Source organism: Jaculus jaculus, chromosome 10 (genome assembly GCF_020740685.1).
Source record: "Jaculus jaculus isolate mJacJac1 chromosome 10, mJacJac1.mat.Y.cur, whole genome shotgun sequence".
Taxonomy (NCBI): domain Eukaryota; kingdom Metazoa; phylum Chordata; class Mammalia; order Rodentia; family Dipodidae; genus Jaculus; species Jaculus jaculus.
In genome coordinates, this window is record NC_059111.1 from 23,361,677 (window position 1) to 23,379,464 (window position 17,788).

At 43.1% G+C, this 17,788-nt stretch overlaps 1 protein-coding gene across 1 annotated transcript in view; it reads right to left on the bottom strand.

Moving 5' to 3' along the window:
• The window catches only part of Hmg20a (high mobility group 20A), an 89,667-nt gene that overhangs the window by 26,641 nt on the left and 45,238 nt on the right, over positions 1 to 17,788 (bottom strand). Inside the window, exons 2-3 of the mRNA XM_004660421.2 lie at positions 10,100 to 10,192; positions 1,282 to 1,429 (exon numbers count right to left, since the gene is read on the bottom strand). Coding sequence (XP_004660478.1) covers positions 1,282 to 1,429; positions 10,100 to 10,188 — 237 coding nt within the window. The 5' untranslated portion in view covers positions 10,189 to 10,192. The remainder of the gene's footprint in view (positions 1 to 1,281; positions 1,430 to 10,099; positions 10,193 to 17,788) is intronic.

Sequence of the window (17,788 nt, forward strand, 5' to 3'; positions counted from 1 at the left end):
GAGATGGCTTAGTGGTTAAGGCGTTTGCCTGCAAAGCCAAAGGATCCTGGTTTGACTCTCTAGGACCCACGTAAGCCAGAGCACAGGGGGGCACGTGCATCTGGAGTTTGTTTGCAGTGGCTAGAGGCCCTGGCATACCCATTCTCTTTCTCTTTCTCTCAAATAAATAAATAAATAAATAAATAAAATATTTAAAAAACTTTTTTTCCATTATTTTTTTTTAGTATTTATTTATTTATTTATTTGAGAGCAACAGACACAGAGAGAAAGACAGATAGAGGGAGAGAGAGAGAATGGGCGCGCCAGGGCTTCCAGCCACTGCAAACGAACTCCAGACGCGTGCGCCCCCTTGTGCATCTGGCTAACGTGGGACCTGGGGAACTGAGCCTCGAACCGAGGTCCATAGGCTTCACAGGCGAGCGCTTAACCGCTAAGCCATCTCTCCAGCCCTTAAAAAACTTTTATAAAAGGTGCTTGCTTGCAAATAAAGCTATTAAGGACTTTAAAAAGCTTTAAGCATTCATTATTGTCATTAAGAATGTTAATGGGATAGTTGAACTAGTCTTTTCATATAGAAGAATGTCAAAAATCAACAGTACTAGTCTCTTCTGTCTTAAAACTGTATTTTAAATGCATACAATGTGATCAGTCATTTGTAAGCAAGACTGGAAGTCCAACAAGAGCGCGTGGCTGCTCACATTCATACTGAGTGAGATTTTGTGTGATTTAGAGATGACCGTCCCACGGGAAGGTGAAGGAATCTGGAAGTGAATCCTCTGGGTACAGATGGCTCTGTGATACAGGGCTTGGTGAGTAGCATGTGCCCACGAATTAGGGCATGAGGACTTAGTTATTAGTTATTTAATTATATTATCCATTCACTCATAAAGCAAGCATTTGCTGAAGCCGGATATTGTGGGCATGCCTATAATCCTAGTACTTGGGAGATGGAGGCAGGAGAATTAGGAATTCAATACCAGCCTTAGCGACATAGCAAATCTGAGGCCATGAGGGCTGCATGAGATGGTCTTGAAATAACAAAATGAACAAACAAGCATTTCTGACATCTAATAGGAGGTAGCTACATTTTTTTTGGGTGGAGGAAAGAAATTCTACCTGTTTCTAAGCCAATAAAACCATAACTATGGGTCTATGAGAAACAAAAAATATGTAACAGAAAACTAAGGCAGGTACCAGCTGAGGAACACAGAAGCCAGATGATAAACAGCCCAATCAGCACCTCCTTTGCAGCCTGTGTTTGCTTAGAAGACTTCAGCTTACCTCATCTTCATGCCTCTGCTCACTGCCTTCTGCAGCATTTGAAGACTCATTCTGAAGCAACTGACCCTGGGAGAGATCTTCCACAAACTCTGGATTGTTGGTGGACGGTGTGGCTCCACTTCCATAGGGAACCTCCGTGTGTGTTAACCTGAGGTAACAGGCAGAAGGGCAAAAGTTCATTGTGGACAGCAGCAAAAGCTTCTCTTGCTTACCAGGTTTAAGACAAATTTCCCTGCTAGCCAAAGCACATGCAGTACTTGAATTCATTCCATCACTGCAACCTGTGTAAATTATAAACGTCCCCACAAACATTCTGGAATGTTAAAAAAAAATTGGTTTGTGTGTTATTAAACCACACCAGTTCCTTGCAGTATGTCCCACAGATACCTGGAAATGTGGTCTGAGAGACAGAGTAAAAAGGGTGACACATACCCCCACCCCCACATTTGGATGCAAGGGAACAATCGGCAGTGCCAGATATTCTCCTGATCAACAGTGGGAAGAAAAGTCATGATGGAACATGGATGGCTGACACTATTTTAGGAGCAAGAGTCAGAGATGCTCAGAAATGAAACTGAAGAATTAGAACAATAATGTGACAGATAAGGCAGGGGAGGCTTTAAGCCGTTTGTGTATGCAGACAGTTTTTTAAAAAGACTGTGCTAAGTTTTGGTATCTGAAGGTCGCTGTCAACTTCAGGGCATATAGCTTTAATGGAATTATGGGATTAAATACCAGATTACAGTGGATGGAACAATGAATGAAATCAGATGTGGTAAATTAAATTTCTACATGAGAGAAATTATGCTTTTCTGATCCTTTCTAGGAAACATCAGTAATTTTGAGTAGTTCCTACAGTTTTTAGTTTTTTAAATAAGAGTATGTTTTTAAATAAAAACTATGAAATTAACACAAATCATGTTCTTTAAAATGAAATGCCATTGGAGATCTAGTTTGATTATTTTCCAAACATTTCAATCAATTTGAGTATATTAGGCTACTTGTTTTAAAAAAATTTTTTTTTGTTTATTCTTATTTATTTGAGAGCGACAGAGAGTGAAAGAGGCAGAGAGAGAGAGAGACAGAGAGGGAGAGAATATCGACGCGCCAGGGCTTCCAGACACTGCAAACGAACTCCAGATGCGAGTGCCTCCTTGTGCATCTGGCTAACATGGGTCCTGGGGAATCGAGCCGTGAACCGGGGTCCTTAGGCTTCACAGGCAAGCACTTAACTGCTAAGCCATCTCTCCAGCCCAGACTACTTGTTCTTTTACTGTAACTTTCATTTTAACTATACTATAAATTTTTAAAAACCTTTTATTGACAGTTCCTATACATATTCATAATATGCCCTGCATCTTTTTTTTTTTTTTTTTTTTTGAGGTAGGGTTTCACTCTAACCCAGGCTGACCTAGAACTCACTCTATAGTTCCAGGCTGGCCTTCAACTCACTGTGATCCTTCCACCTCTGCTTGCTGAGTGCTGGGATAAAAGGCATGCACTACCATGCCTGGCATCAATTTTTCAAAAAATATGTTTATTCTTTATTTGCATTTGCAAGCAGAGAAGGGAGGGCAGAGAGAGCAAGCCAGGGCCTCTTGCTCCTGCAAAGGAACTCCAGATGCATGTACCACTTTGTGCATCTGGCTTTCAAGCAAGCACCTTAAGCAGTTGCTCAGCCATCTCTCCCCACCATCATCAATTTTTTTTTTTTTTGGTTTTTCGAGGTAGGGTCTTACTCTGGCTCAGGCTGACCTGGAATTCACTATATAGTCTCAGGATGGCCTTGAACTCTGGGCGATCCTCCTACCTCTGCCTCCCGAGTGCTGGGATTAAAGGCGTGCGCCACCACGCCCAGCTCATCATTTTTTAAGTTCCTAACTTTTATACATTTTTTCTTTCAGTAAAATATCCAAGTCATGTTTGGGAGGAGTGGCAATCCTATCAGTACCCAAAGGGAGTATGCAGAGGCGCATACTTCTTCCAAAGCCAACAAACCTTCCATTTCTATCCTTGACTTCATTTTCTTGGATACTCAAGGACTGCAGCAATTCTGTCTTTCCTGGCATCACCAGTTCTTTCTTTCTACAGGATTAGCATCTACAGATACTGGAGTATTATTACTCTTACTTTTAAGCAAAATGAAACAAAATGAAGATACTGTCTCCATCTTACTTCTAGTTAAGGTCTTTATTTTCTTTCCCCTTCCTTTTACTCTATAGCAAAAGTCCTGGAAAGAAGTGCTTATACTTACAGACTTAAATTTCTCTCTTCCTAACTTCCTAAAGCCATGTCACAGGAGATTGGAGCTTACAACTCTTTACCTACCTACCTACCTACCTACCTACCTACCTACCTACCTACCTACCTATCTATCTATCTATCTATCTATCTATCTATCTATCTATCTATCTATCTATCTATCTATCTTATCTAGGCCACCAGTGAGCTTCCTGCTAAATCCAGTCATTTCTCAGTTCTCATCCAATCTACCAGAAGAACCTGACTCGGTTTTCCTTTTTCTCCTCTTCCTGGGCATACTGTTGACTCTGCTTCCAGCACTCTGTAAGCCTTTGCTTCTTCTGTTACCTCTTACCTACTCACTTTGGCCTTATCAGATTCCTCCTCTGCTGTCCTCTAAATGCTAGATGCTTCCAGAGCTCAGGCTTTTCATGGTTTTTTGTTCTTCCTTTCTGTGCAAGTGCCAAATGCCTTGGTGATTTTACAGCCTCATGGTTTTACATGTTAGCTACATGCTGATGGTCTCAACTTTTTCCTTCTCATCTAACCTCCCCTAACTTCAGAATGGGGCCAAACTCCTTGACAGCTCTGCTTCAATCTTCAGGAAGTCCCTCAGATTTAGAATCTCTCACCTGAGCTTCCTTCACTTTACTCCCTAGCACTTAATGCAGCTCCATTTCTCCAGTTATTTAGGCTGAGACTTTGGAACTAAATGTCTTTGCTGTTTTCTCTTTTACATTATTCACTTGGTCTTTTAGGCAAATCCTGTTCTATTTATCTTCAAAACAAATCTAGAGTCCTATACTTTTATTAAAAAAATTATTTATTTATTTATTTGAGAACAAGGGAGAGGGAAGGAGAGAGAGAGAAAGAGAGAGAATAGGCACATCAGGGACTCCAGATGCATGCGTCTCCTTGTGCATCTGGCTTAAGTGGGTCCTGGATAAGTGAACTGGGGTCCTTTGGCTTTGCAGGCAAACACCTTAACCACTAAGCCATCTCTCCAGCCCCTAGAATCCTATACTTCTTACCATCTCCATTTCCATTTCTTAGAAACACACTCCAATGAGGTGTTTTCTCCATTATTCCACCAAAAATAATTAAAAAATAATTCTTGTCCAAGTGACAGATGATGTTCTTCATGTCATCATCTCTCATCTGAATTACTTTTTTTTTTTTTTTTTTGGTTTTTTCGAGGTAGGGTCTCACTCTGGTCCAGGCTGACCTGGAATTAACTCTGTAGTCTCAGGGTGGCCTTGAACTCATGGCGATCCTCCTACCTCTGCCTCCCGAGTGCTGGGATTAAAGGCGTGCGCCACCACGTCCGGTGTTAAAATTACTTTTGATAGCTCCCTAAGTGTTCTTCCTCCAGTCCTAGATCCCTTCAGTCTATGGGCAACACAAGACTTGGAGGGATCCTATTAAGAAATAATTCAAGGGCTAGAGAGAGATGGCTTAGAAGTTAAGTCATTTGCCTGCAAAGCCAAAGGACCCAGGTTTGTTTCCCCAGGACCAGCCAGATGCACAAGGGGCACATGCGTCTGGAGTTCATTTGCAGTGGCTAGAGGCCCTGGCATGCCCATTCACTCGTTATCTGACTCTCTTCTCTCTACCTCTCTCTGCTTGCTAATAAATAATTTGTTTTTTTAAACAGAAGCTGCCTGGCATGTGTGGTGACTCTACCTCGGGGGGGGGGGGGGAGAAAGAATTCAAGTTGGACATAGTAGTGCACTAGTGCCGACCTATAATCCCAGCACTTGGGAAGCTGAGGTAGAAGGATCATCATGAATTTGAAGCTAGGTTGGGGCTATAGAAGAGTGAATTCCAGGTCAGCCTGGGCTACAGTGAGATCCTGCCTTGACTCACATACCAAAGTGGAGCAAAACAAAAACTCAAATAAAATGAAATAAGTCAGAACACGTTATGCTGCTCAAATTCTTTCAGTGGGGCCGGAGAGATGGTTAGTGGTTAAGGCCTGCGAAGCTGAAGGACTCAGGTTTGATTCCCCAGGACCCATGTAAGCCAGATGCACAAGGTGGCACATGCATCTGGACTTCTTTTGCAGTGACTAGAGGCCATGCCACACCCATATTCTCTTTCTCCTCTTAAACAAACAAACAAACAAACAAAAAACCCTGGCATGGTGGTGCATGCCTTTAATCCCAGTACTTTGAAGGCAAGAGGTAGGAGGATTGCTATGAGTTCCAGCCCACCCTGATACTACAGTTGTGACTTCCAGGTTAGCCTGGGCTAGAGCAAGACCCTCCTTCAAAAAACAAAAACAAGGGCCGGAGAGATGGCTTAGCAATTAAGCGCTTGCCTATGAAGCCTAAGGACCCCGGTTCGAGGCTCGGTTCCCCAGGTCCCACGTTAGCCAGATGCACAAGGGGGCGCACACGTCTGGAGTTCGTTTGCAGAGGTTGGAAGCCCTGGCGCACCCATTCTCTTTCTCCCTCTCTGTGTCTGTCGCTCTCAAATAAATAAATTAAAAAAAAATTAAAAAAAAAAAGAATACGAAAATAAAACAAAACAAAAATGCTCCAATGCTTTGCTCCCTCTCTTGGAAGTAAAAGATAAAGGACCTCAGAGGCCCTGCATGGTCTAGAGCCTCAGTACTCAAAACATGGGCAGTAACTGGGAGCTTGTTAGAAACAGATCCTTTGGACCTAATTCGTAATCTGTGTTTCAATAAGCTCTCTGGGCAGTTCATAGGCACACTAACGTACTGCCCCTCATCCTGGAACCTGCTGCTCTCCTCACACTATCCTTCTGGGAGAAACACCCTGACCTCAGGGCTTCTGCTTTGACTACTTCCTCTGCCTAGAAAAGCCTTCCATAGACATTTCCTTTGGGGGTGGGGTTATGACTCAGATCACCTTCTCATGAAATGTTTTCTGGGCCATGCTCTAAAACTGCATCCTCAAACCCTTCCAATTTCTCTTCCCTACTTTCTTTTTAAAAAATTATCATTTAAATGCTGGGCATGGTGGTGCATGCCTTTAATCCCAGCACTCAGGAGGCAGAGGTCGGAGGATTGCTGTGAGTTTGAGGCCACCCTGAGACTTCATCGTAAATTCCAGGTCAGCCTGAGCTACAGTGAGACCCTACCTCAAAAAAAAAAAACAAAAAAACAAAACCCAAAAAACCCAAAACAAAAAAAAATTAATTAATGTGTGTGTGTGTGTGTGTGTGTGAGAGAGAGAGAGAGAGAGAGAGAGAGAGAGAGAGAGAGAGAGAGAGACAGAGACAGAGAGAAAGAGAGAGACAGAGAGAGAGAGGGGGAGAAAATGGGCACACCAAGGCCTCCAACCACTGCAAATGAAATCCAAACACATGTGTTACCTTGTGCATCTGGCTTATGTGGGTACTGGGGAATCAAGCCTGGGTCCTTAGGCTTCCCAGGCAAGTGCCTTAATCACTAAGGCATCTCTCCAGCCCTTAAGATTTTTTATTAGCATAACGATATAGGTCAGGAGCAAGGTAGTCTTTTCTCTTTTGGGTAGTTAGCTAGAAACTGGTCCACTGAAACATGGATGCTAACTCACCTGTCCTGGAGAACTAAACCCTTGTCTGATGCCATCCAAAATGGCTGCAATCAACAACTCCTCAGCAACAGCGAGCTTCCTTCTTTCTCAGCTTAGCACACCTGTGGGCTGGCTCTTCCTGAGTCAGTCTTTTGAGTACACCAACCAATCAGGTCCTTTCCTTCTGCACTTGAGTCTGCTGATGAGGCTCATCCTAACAGGGTGTTTGATCCATATAAATGAGCCTGATCGTGTGTGTGTGAGCCTCTCTTGGTCTCATGGCACCCCCTTGGCACTTGGCACCTTCCCGCTCTCTTAGCTTGCTCTTTCCCTATGTGAGGAGGATCTTCCCAGTCTCCCCTCTTGATTTCTTTTTGTCTGGGTGATTTCCTGCTTTCCTACAGTTGTGATCTTAAGCTCTGAGAACCTTACTTTCTCTTAGTACTACTCTCTGACCCCCTGTGCAAGGGGGATCTTTGGACTTGGGCACTGCTGCTTTGTTTGGCTTTCCACATAAGAATTCTTTCTGGAGATGTGAGGGATTCTCTGTCTCCCCTCCTGCTTCCCAGCAGGGCTGGGAAGGGGGAGAATTTCTCTGGGCTTGGGTCTCCATGCTATCCTTCCTTCTGAATCCTAACTCTCCCCCAAATAAGCCTTGTAATTCATAATTTCCCTTCTTTGAATCTGTGTTTTCAATTCTTGATAATTTGGACAAGGACTCGAAGTTGGGGTTTATGGGCCTAGAATCTCCTGCATCTTTATGAAGATCTAATCCCCCCAGGACTCTTGCATTAATACAAAGAATTAGGTTTCATTATGGTGCTTTCAAATTTTTTTTGTTTCCCTTCCCCCTATCCTCATGTTCAGCCTCTGTTTTGCTTTCGTACCATATGTCTACAGTTCTTATCAATGTGTTTTCCTTATTTATCCCGTTCTGGGTCCCATCTTCCCATTAGAAACTGAGCTCTAAAAGGACAAAAGGAGGTTCTGTGGTAGCAAAGGCATGTAACCCCAGCACTTGGTTTGCAGAAGCAGAACTGCTGCATGAGGCCAGCTTGCTTGTTCCCTTCTTGTTGCTGGTACAAAGCACCTGATCAAAGGAGCTGGTGGGAGGACAGGGTTGATTGTGGTTTACGGACTCCATGATGGCAGGGGAAAACTTGGCCTGAGCATCACTTCTGCTGCAGCAGGTTATGAGCAAGATGAAGTTGGCTATAATAACCCTGCCTCCCCCAAACAAATCTCCTCCAGCAAGGGTCCAATTCTCAAACTGTTGTCAGCTGGTTATCAAGCAATTAGAACACACGAGTTTATGGTGGATACCTAGTTCAAACCACCACATTGCTCTACACAACAAATTCCAAGCCAGCCTGGGCTACATGGTGAGATCTTGTCTGAAAAGAAACAAACTCCCCCCCCCCCCCAGCAAATAAAATGAAATTCATTTCTTTGACTTAGTTTGTTCTATTTTCTAACCACCGCTTTAGTTCTAATGCCTCAAACATGGTCTGGTACACATAAATTCTAAAAGTTTTCCTAAATGAACTAGACTTAGTAATGAAGCAGGCTTTGGAAAGTCTTACATAACAGTTTCATTCATCTAAGTAGTTGTGGTGGTTTGATTCAGGTGTCCCCATAAACTTAGGTGTTCTGAATGCTATGTTCCCAGCTAATGGAGATTTGGGAATTACTGTCTCCTAGAGGCAGTGTATTGTTGGGGGCGGGCTTGTGGGTGTTATAGCAGGTATCCCCTTGTCAGCATCTGGCACACTCTCCTGTTGCTGTTGTCCACCTTATGTAGGCCAGGGGTTGATGTCCACTCTCTGCTCATGCCACTGCTTTCCCCTACCATTGTGGAGCTTCCCCTCGAGTCTGTAAGCCAAAATAAACCTCTTTTTCTCACAAGCTGTTCTTGGTTGGGTGATTTTTACCAGCAATGCGAACCTGACTATAACAGTAGTGAAGTAAGAATTGAATGTGAGGGAAGGACACAAAATTACAGAGTGTAGGTTATTTTCTTAAAGTACTCTAAAGAATTTTAAGATAATTTACCTTGGGCTAGAGAGATGGTTTAGTGCTTAAGATGCTTGCCTGCGTGCCCATGTTCAACTCTCTAGGTCCCATGTAAGCCAGATGCACAAGGTGACAGTGTGCAAGGTTTCACAAGTACACAAGGTGGTGTATGCATCTGGAGTTCAAATGTAGTGGCTGAGGCCTTGGTGTACCAATTCTCTCTCTCTCATAAAAAATTATATTAGGGATTAGGTAGCATTATAATTTAGCAGTAAATATATTCATTCTTTGGCAAGCAGCTTCTAAATTCCTAGACAAGACAAAAATTTAGTGGAACAGAGGTTTTCAAGGTAAGAGGCAGATATGCTTCTATTAAGTCTTTTCTATATAAACATTTTTTTAAACTTTATTTTTATTTATTTATTTGAGAGGGGGGGAGAAGGGAGAGAGAGAATGGGTGCACCAGGGCCTCCGGCTACTGCAAATGAACTCCAGATGCATGTGCCCCCTTGTGCATCTGGCTTACGTGGGTCCTGGAGAGTCGAACCGGGATCCTTTGGGTTTGCAGGCAAACACCTTAACCGCTATGCCACCTCTCTAGCCCTTAACTCATTTCTATATTCCTTTACATGTTTGTCCAAAGGCCCAACAAACAGAGGTGGGGAAAACACAGGGACCAGAAGTCAGCTAAAGCTCTGAAGCACCTTGACCAAATAACCATATTAAAAAAATCTGACTTTTGAGAAAGATTATTTTAATAACTGTGACAATATGAAAAGAAAATGCACTTGATTTTTAGAGCCAGCTCTGCGGCAGGCAATTTCTTTGCTAGTCCCACAGTGCTGTTGTACCGGTTCATGGAATCAGACACTGGAGACAGCTAAAAACACATTACCAAGTGGTTCACAATGGCTCTCGCTCTCTTTGAAATGCACAAGTACTCTTATGGTATGAAACTGCCTTGTTAGCACCTCATACTTGGTCAGAGGCTTTGTTCTGAAGGCTGTGCAAAAGTCCAGTGTCCCAAAGCAGCTGCTTACCCTGTTGTAGCCAGATCATTACTCTCTTTGGAACCATCTTCATCTGCAAAAAGAGGCTGCAGGGTGGAACTAGTCATCAAGCTTTCCATCTCCCTGAAGAGATAATAATAAAAAAATTAATGGCTTAATTACTTCTAGTTCAAGTCCGACTAATTTAAGAGCTAGCCTTCCTTATCTTTATCACATTGTAGCCGAAGAAAAAGTGACCTAAATATTTATTTTCTTGACTTGGACTCGGTGGTTAATGAGCTTTTTAACTCTGGTCTTATCAACCAACCAAACTAAAAACAAGTTCTGTTTTAGCAAGTGGAACACAGTTTGGAAAACTCCTTTTTAAATTTTTATTTATTTATTTGAGAGAGAGAGGGAGAGAGAATGGGCATGACGGGGCCTCTAGCCACTGCAAACAAACTCCAGACCCATGCAACACCTTGTGCATCTGGCTTATGTGGGTACTGGGAATTGAACCTAGGTCTTTTGGCACTGCAGGCAAACGTCTTAAGCACTAAGCCATCTCTCCAGCCTTGAAAAATCCTTTTTATTCAGCTTCAAAAGTTTCGGCTGGGCATGGTGGTGCACACCTTTAATCCCAGCACTAGGGAGACAGAGGTAGGAAGATTGCCAAGAGTTCAAGGCCATCCTGAGACTAACTACATAGTGAATTCCAGGTCAGTCTGAGCTAGTGTGAGACCCTACCTCGAAAAACAAAACAAAACAAAAAAGTATTTGTTTAGAAATTGTTAAGCAGAGTAACCCAGTAGCACTGTAATCCTGAGTAATGTATCTAACCTCTTTAAGCTGCAGTTCCACCATCATAGACACAGACAAAATTGCTGACTTAACCTATAGGGTTGTTGAGGGGGATTAAACCGAAAGCACTTCATAAACAGAGACCCCCTGCTTTGAGCGTTACTCTATGCAGCATTGCTATTATAGCATTACTAGTTCTCAGTCCCACATGAATCATGCCTGGATTAAATGGTGACAAACTGAGCTCACCAAGAGGAAATAATGCAAAGGAAGAAGAGGACGGAAGGCATACTGATGTGGTCATGAGTCAAAGCAGCCACACTTCCAGGTCAGAAATATGCTCCACTTAACTGTCGTAACCAATAGCAGAAATAGCATACACCTGGGTACAGGAAACAGCTAAGCTTAATTGAAGAAAACAAATAAATCATGAGAACCCGAGGTTATCCAACTGAAAGGATGAAAGGACAAAGTGACAAAGAGAGTAATTTCATTTAGCATATCACTGTGACAAAGATTTTTCTTTTTCAAGGTTTACCACGAAGGGCTTCACCCCATATAGCTAAAAGCAGCAGCATCCCATTCATCATGAAAGTGATAGTCACACAAAACATTCAATAGTGATCCAAATATCAGGCACTTAAGTGGAACTGCAAAGCACTCAAGAGAAAGGCCCTCAATCAACGGGCAAGTTGAGGAGTAAATGATGGGATTCACTGAGGAGGCCCTTGGCAGTCCTCTCGGCGCTGTGGTTAAGGAGCGGGAGTGAGGGGCGATGAAAGGCCAACCCAGCAGCCACCCTGGGCTCACGTTCATCCTACTCCGGGAAACAGGAAGAAATAGCAGGTGACACCTATGTGCAACCTCAGTGTTCAGTGAATTGGTTTAGTTCCCCAAAGCTAACACGGCTGGCTGGCTCATGTCTCCTCTTGCAAGCAGGGAGAGAGAAAGAAAGGGAGGAGGGGTGTGATCAGGACCTCAAGCCACTGCAAATAAACTCCAGATGCATGCACCACTTTTTGCATAGTGGGGAAATCAAACCTGGGTTTGTTAGGCATTGCAGGCAAGTGCCTTAACTGCTGAGTCATCTCTCCAGCCCCCAATGTTTATTTTAACCAAAAGAAAACAACAACAACAACAAAACTATCAGATACCATACACCTAACTTTTGTGAGCAAACATTCATGTAGTCAGGTATATGCTCCCAAACCACTGTTTCTTTCCAAAAGTGTCCCTAGAAGTCATGGGCTTTCAAGAACCTTATGATTCAGCATTTGAAACTCTTGTCATTTCCCCCACCTCTCAAAAGGTGATAAATTATCTGGTAGAAGATAAATGAAGTATCTTTTCATTCACCATGTCAACATGGCCCTCTTCAAGTGTTCCCCAGATATCTACAGTCATTTTTGAAATGTAGGGAGACAGCTGGATAATACAACCTTAACAACATATAAACAAATCATATAAACAAAGGAAGTTCAGAGAACATGCATTTCTTCTCCACCCCCCCAAGTTTGTTTTACTCAACCCATATGGCTTCAGATGCATTTTCTCAGTGTTAGTGAGCAGTCAGGCCCATAAGAAATGAGTAATAAAGTGGGTGGAAGATGAAGGGGCCAAGATCAACAAAAGAAGGAAATGAAGAAAAGTCCAGTGAAACCCAAAGGCCTCTAAAGTAGTTCAGTAAGTTGGAAAATAAAACGATTCCCAAGAACATGGCTTGAAGCCCACGAGAATGAGCTTTCATCTGGTCCATGAGAGGGTGATTCAAACTGAATCATGGCTACTAAGCCACTGAATGCCAAAAGCCCTTCAAGTGCAGCATCTGTGCCTGATAATGTCCCAGTACAGAGGTCACACTGAACTTTGAAATCCCATACAAAGCATTTAAGAAATTTAATGAATGCTACTCTGGGAGGGGAAAAGAACTTTGTACAAAGGCAAAGCAACTATACAAATTTGCTTCACTGCAGTTTACATAAATATCATGCAAACTTCCTTACAGAGGAGACTTACTAAGGGCTCTGGCTATAGGCTTCAAAAATGGTATTACTGGGGCTGAAGAGAAAGCTCAGCAGTTAAGGGGCTTGCCTGCTAACCCTAACAACCCAGGATTGATTCTCCAGTACCCATGTAAAGCCAGATGCCCTCACATACCCATTTCTCTCTCTGTCCCCATCTCGCTCTGCTTACAAATTTAAATATTTTAAAAAATGATATTACCAGTGAGTGTCCCGAGGGGCCCCTACCCACTTTCAGTGACTCTTGAATTTTTGTGTTTATTTTTCCTTATTTATTTGAGAGAGAGAGAAAAAGAGAGAGAATGGGCGCACCATGGCCTCCAGTCACTGCAAATGAACTCCAGATGCATATGCTACCTTGTGCATCTGGCTTACATGGGTACTGGGGAATTGAGCCCTGAACTGGGGTCCTTAGGCTCCACAGGCAAGTGCTTAACTGCTAAGACATTTCTCCAACCCCACTTTCAGTGACTCTTAAGAGAAGCACTCACCCATGCTCTCAGGCACGTCTGTCTTTTCTTTCTGAATGCCCTTTTAAAATCTCATGCTTAAGTGTATATTAAAATATCTTTAGGGCTGGAGAGATGGCTTAGCGGTTAAGCGCTTGCCTGTGAAGCCTAAGGACCCTGGTTCGAGGCTCCGTTCCCCAGGACCCACATTAGCCAAATGCACAAGGGGGCGCACACATCTGGAGTTCATTTGCAGTGGCCATTCTGTCTCTCTCTCTCTCTCTCCGTCTGTTGCTCTCAATAAATAAATAAAAAAATAAAATATCTTTAATAAGACACCAACTTGGATTATAAAATGTGATATGACTTTGAGCTTCACAGTTTCTTATTTATTTGACAGAGAAATAGAGGCAGGTAGAGACAGAGAACAGGCACACAGCGCCTCCAGTCACCTAGGTCCTTGGGCTTTGTAGGCAAATGCCTTAAATACTAGACCATCTCTCTAGTGTTTTCTTTCTTGAGACAGGGTCCCATGTAGACCAGGCTGGCCTCTGTGTGCTATGTAGCCAAGGATTATCTTGACCTCCTGATCCTCTTGCATCTACCTCTCACGTGCTGGGATTACAAGTATGGCCACCACACTTGTCTTGAAGCTTACATTTTGAACCAGAGTCTGAATCTTAGTTTTGGAAGTGTATTAATCCAGCATTCAGGAGGCAGTGATAGGAGGCTTGCTGTGAGTTCAAGGCCAGCCTGAGACTCCCTAGTGAATTCCAAGTCAGCCTGGACTACAGTGACAACCTACCTCACCCCCTCCAAAAAAAAAAAGATTATAGGGAAACCTATTTATTAAGCAAATGTTCATTGGCTATCTACAATTCTAGGTTTTTTGTTTTGCTTTGTTTTTTGTTTTTCAAGGGAGGATTTCAGTCTAGCCCAGGCTGACCTGGAATTCACTATGTAGTCTCAGGGTGGCCTTGAACTCATGGCTATTCTCCTACCTCTGCCTTCCAAGTGCTGGGATTAAAGGTGTGCGTCACCATGCCCGGCTCTGTTCTAGGTATTTCTATACACTGGGGATATGATATAGCAGTGGTTCTAACAGGTTAACAATCCCAACTTTTTGGAGTTCACAGTGTACTGGGACAGACAGAGCAAAACTGTTCAAATATAATGAATAATGATACATAATGACAACCACTAAGAAAAAGAGAAAGCAGCATGGAAAAAAGGTTAGGAAGAGTTCAAGGCCTATGCTCGGGGTGACTGGAGGAGGAGGCAAACAGCTGAACTGAGACAATGACAAAGCAATAATCTCAGAAGAAGAATCCTCAGACCACATCAAATTTTGAAGGATTTTGGCTTTTGTTCTAAGATGAGAAGCTACTAGAAGACTAAGTAGATAAGGCGTGGGGTCTAGCATTTTCATAGGATCCCTCTGGCTGCAGACAAGTGGAAGGAGAGATTATGTGAGATGCTTTTGAAAGGATTCAGCAGAAAGATATTAGTAGTTTAGGATGGAATGCTGGCAGCATAAGGCTTGTGAAATAGATTCTTGAATATTGTGATGGTAGACTCAGCTTCTAAGCTCAAAATAACTAAAAATAATAGGGACAAAATCTACAAACTGTGGCCTGCACACTCATTAACTTTACCTTGTTAATCTGATTATTAATAAAGGGAGGGTTATACTGAAAATATACTACTTGCAATTAAAAAAAATTATTTGTGTGTGTGTGTGTGTGTGCGCGTGCACGTGCGCACACACACAAGGATCTCTTGCCACTGCAATTGAATGCATGTCTGGCTTTATGTGGGTGACTAGGGAGTTAAAACCCAGGCCATCAGACTTTGCAAGCACACTCCTTTAACTGCTAGCTATCTGCCCAAGCCCATTACTTGAGAGAAAACAGGTTTTTTTTTTTTCTGTCACAAACAATCTACAAATCACAAATTTTCAACAAACATTTGTTGATTTCACTTACCATGTAATCAAGTCTGTGCTTGGTATCAAACAGTGAGTAACTCTACTTCACAGAATTTTGTGTATATTTTTGATTTATTTTTATTTGCAAGGAGAGAGAAAATATGTACTTGCCAGGGCCTCTGGCCACTGCAACCAAACTCCAGATGCATGCATCACTCTGTGAATCTGGCTTTATGTGGGTATTGGGGAATCAAAGCCAGGCAGTCATACCTTGCAACCAAGGCCTTAACTACTGACCCATCTCTCCAGGCTTGAGATGATGTTCTTAGAAAACAGAACACAGAGACTGGAGAGATGGCTCAATAGTAAAAGTGCTTGTATGCAAAAGCTGAAAGCCTAGATTCGATTTCCCAGTTCCCACATAAAGCCAGATGAACAGAGTGGTGCATGCATTTGGAGATCACATGCAGTGGGCAGGAGGCCACAGTATACTTGGCAGTGATGTCTCCTTCTCCTGGGGTCTTAGGATAGGGCCCTGCTAGCGTGTTGTTAGTACTGTGGGAGGCTGCCCATGCCCCAGTGGTACTAGGCTGTGAGATGCCCTTTGCAATTGCTGGATTTCCAGAGCCTCTGCGTTGGCTGCCAGCATCCTTACCTTCTTTTTAAAATTTTTATTTATTTATTTAGTTGAGAGAGAGGGAGAGAGACAGGGAAAGAGGCAGAGGGGGGGGTTGGGGGGGAAGAGAGAGAGAATGGGTGCATCAGGGCCTCCAGTCACTGCAAACGAATTCTAGATGCATATGCCCTCTTGTACATCTGGCTTACGTGGGTCCTAGGGAATAGAACCAGGGTCTTTTGGATTTGCAGGCAAATGCCTTAACCACTAGGCCATCTCTCCAGCCCCACCCTCACCTTTTAAATCTGCCATCTTTATGATTCTTCAAAGTAAAGATTTCATGAACTTTTGAATCAGTTATTTTCTCAAAAACCACAGGAAGCTGGGCATGGTAGCACATGCCTTTATTCCTAGCACTTGGGAGGCAGAGGTAAAAGGATTGCTATGAGTTCAAGGCCAGCCTGGGACTAGAGTGTCAAAAAAGCAAACAACCACTCCCCACAAAAGCAAACCCATAATGGCACTAGATAATCAAAAGAAATTGTTCAACATTTAGGTTTCATTTCCCACAGGAGGATAACTGCACATGCCTCCCACCCCAGTGGAAGTCTAAGGAGAGTTGTTACTATTAGGACACAAAATGTACTGGGAGGAAATACTCCCTCAAACCTAAAGAAACAAATAGTGCATTAAAAATTTTTGTTTATTTATTTGCACACAGAGTGTGTGCACTAGGGCCTCTTGCAGCTGCAAACAAACACCTGCCACTTGAACAAAGTGTTTGTATCAACTTTATTTATGGCACTGTGATAACACAGAGGAAATAAAGCAAACATACAAATAACTCTTTAGGAGCTGGAGAGATGGCTTGCCTGTGAAGCCTAAGGACTCATGTTCAACTCTCCAGGTCCCATGTAAGCTAAACACAGTGATGCAAGCATGAAAGACACACATAAGCAAAAGGGTCTTGAGTTTGATTGCAGTGGCTGGACACCCTGGCGTGCCAATTCTCCACCCTCCTTGCACTTAAAAAAAAAAAAGCCAGTCTGTTGGGCTTGCCTCAGAAAAACTCTTTTGCCAAAACAAAATGTATCTTTTTACAAGCAAGGTGTCTTGAGGGCTCCTCCACTTACCTGGCCATACCCCTGCCAGTATTTTATTCCAATTGTTGATGGATTTTTATTTGGCTATTTTACAGTGCCAGTTGGCCCCAAGCTGCTTGTTCTACACAGCCTATCTAAGATTCTTTTTTAATTTTTTGGTTTTTTAAAGGTAGGGTCTCTCTCTGGCCCAGGCTGTCCTAGAATGCACTATGTGGTCTCAGGGTGGCCTCCAACTTATAGCAATTCTCCTACCTCTGCCTCCTGAGTGCTAGGATTAAAGGCATGTGCCACCATGCCCAGCTTAAGATTGCTTTTTTTCAAAGTTATTTTTATTTATTTCAGAGAGAGAGAAAGAAAATGAGAGATGGGGGAATGGTACACCAGGGGCTCTTGCCACTGCAAATGAACTCCAGATGCATGTGCCACTTTGCGCAGCTGGCTTTATTTACATGGGTATTGGGAAATTGAACTAAGGCTATCAGGCTTTGTAAACAAGCATCTTTAACTACAGAGCCATCTCTCTAGTCCCTAAGCACTGTCTTTATTAGTAAATGAGGAGAAGAGGAACTTGGACCAATGCAAGAACTAAGAGTTAAGGTGATCCAATAAAACCTGGCATTACTTCCTCAGTGAAAGCACTTTCCTCTTTCCTGGGACACTGACACTCTGTGAAGCAGTGAAAAGGTGGGTGTGTATACAGGGGACGGGTGCTGGTCTACCCATATTCTCGTTAGAAGAACATGTGATACTGATACATACATTTCCCCCCTCTCTTTCTGGTGGTGAGGGTGAGGGCGAGGAACCCAGGGCCCCCCAGAACACT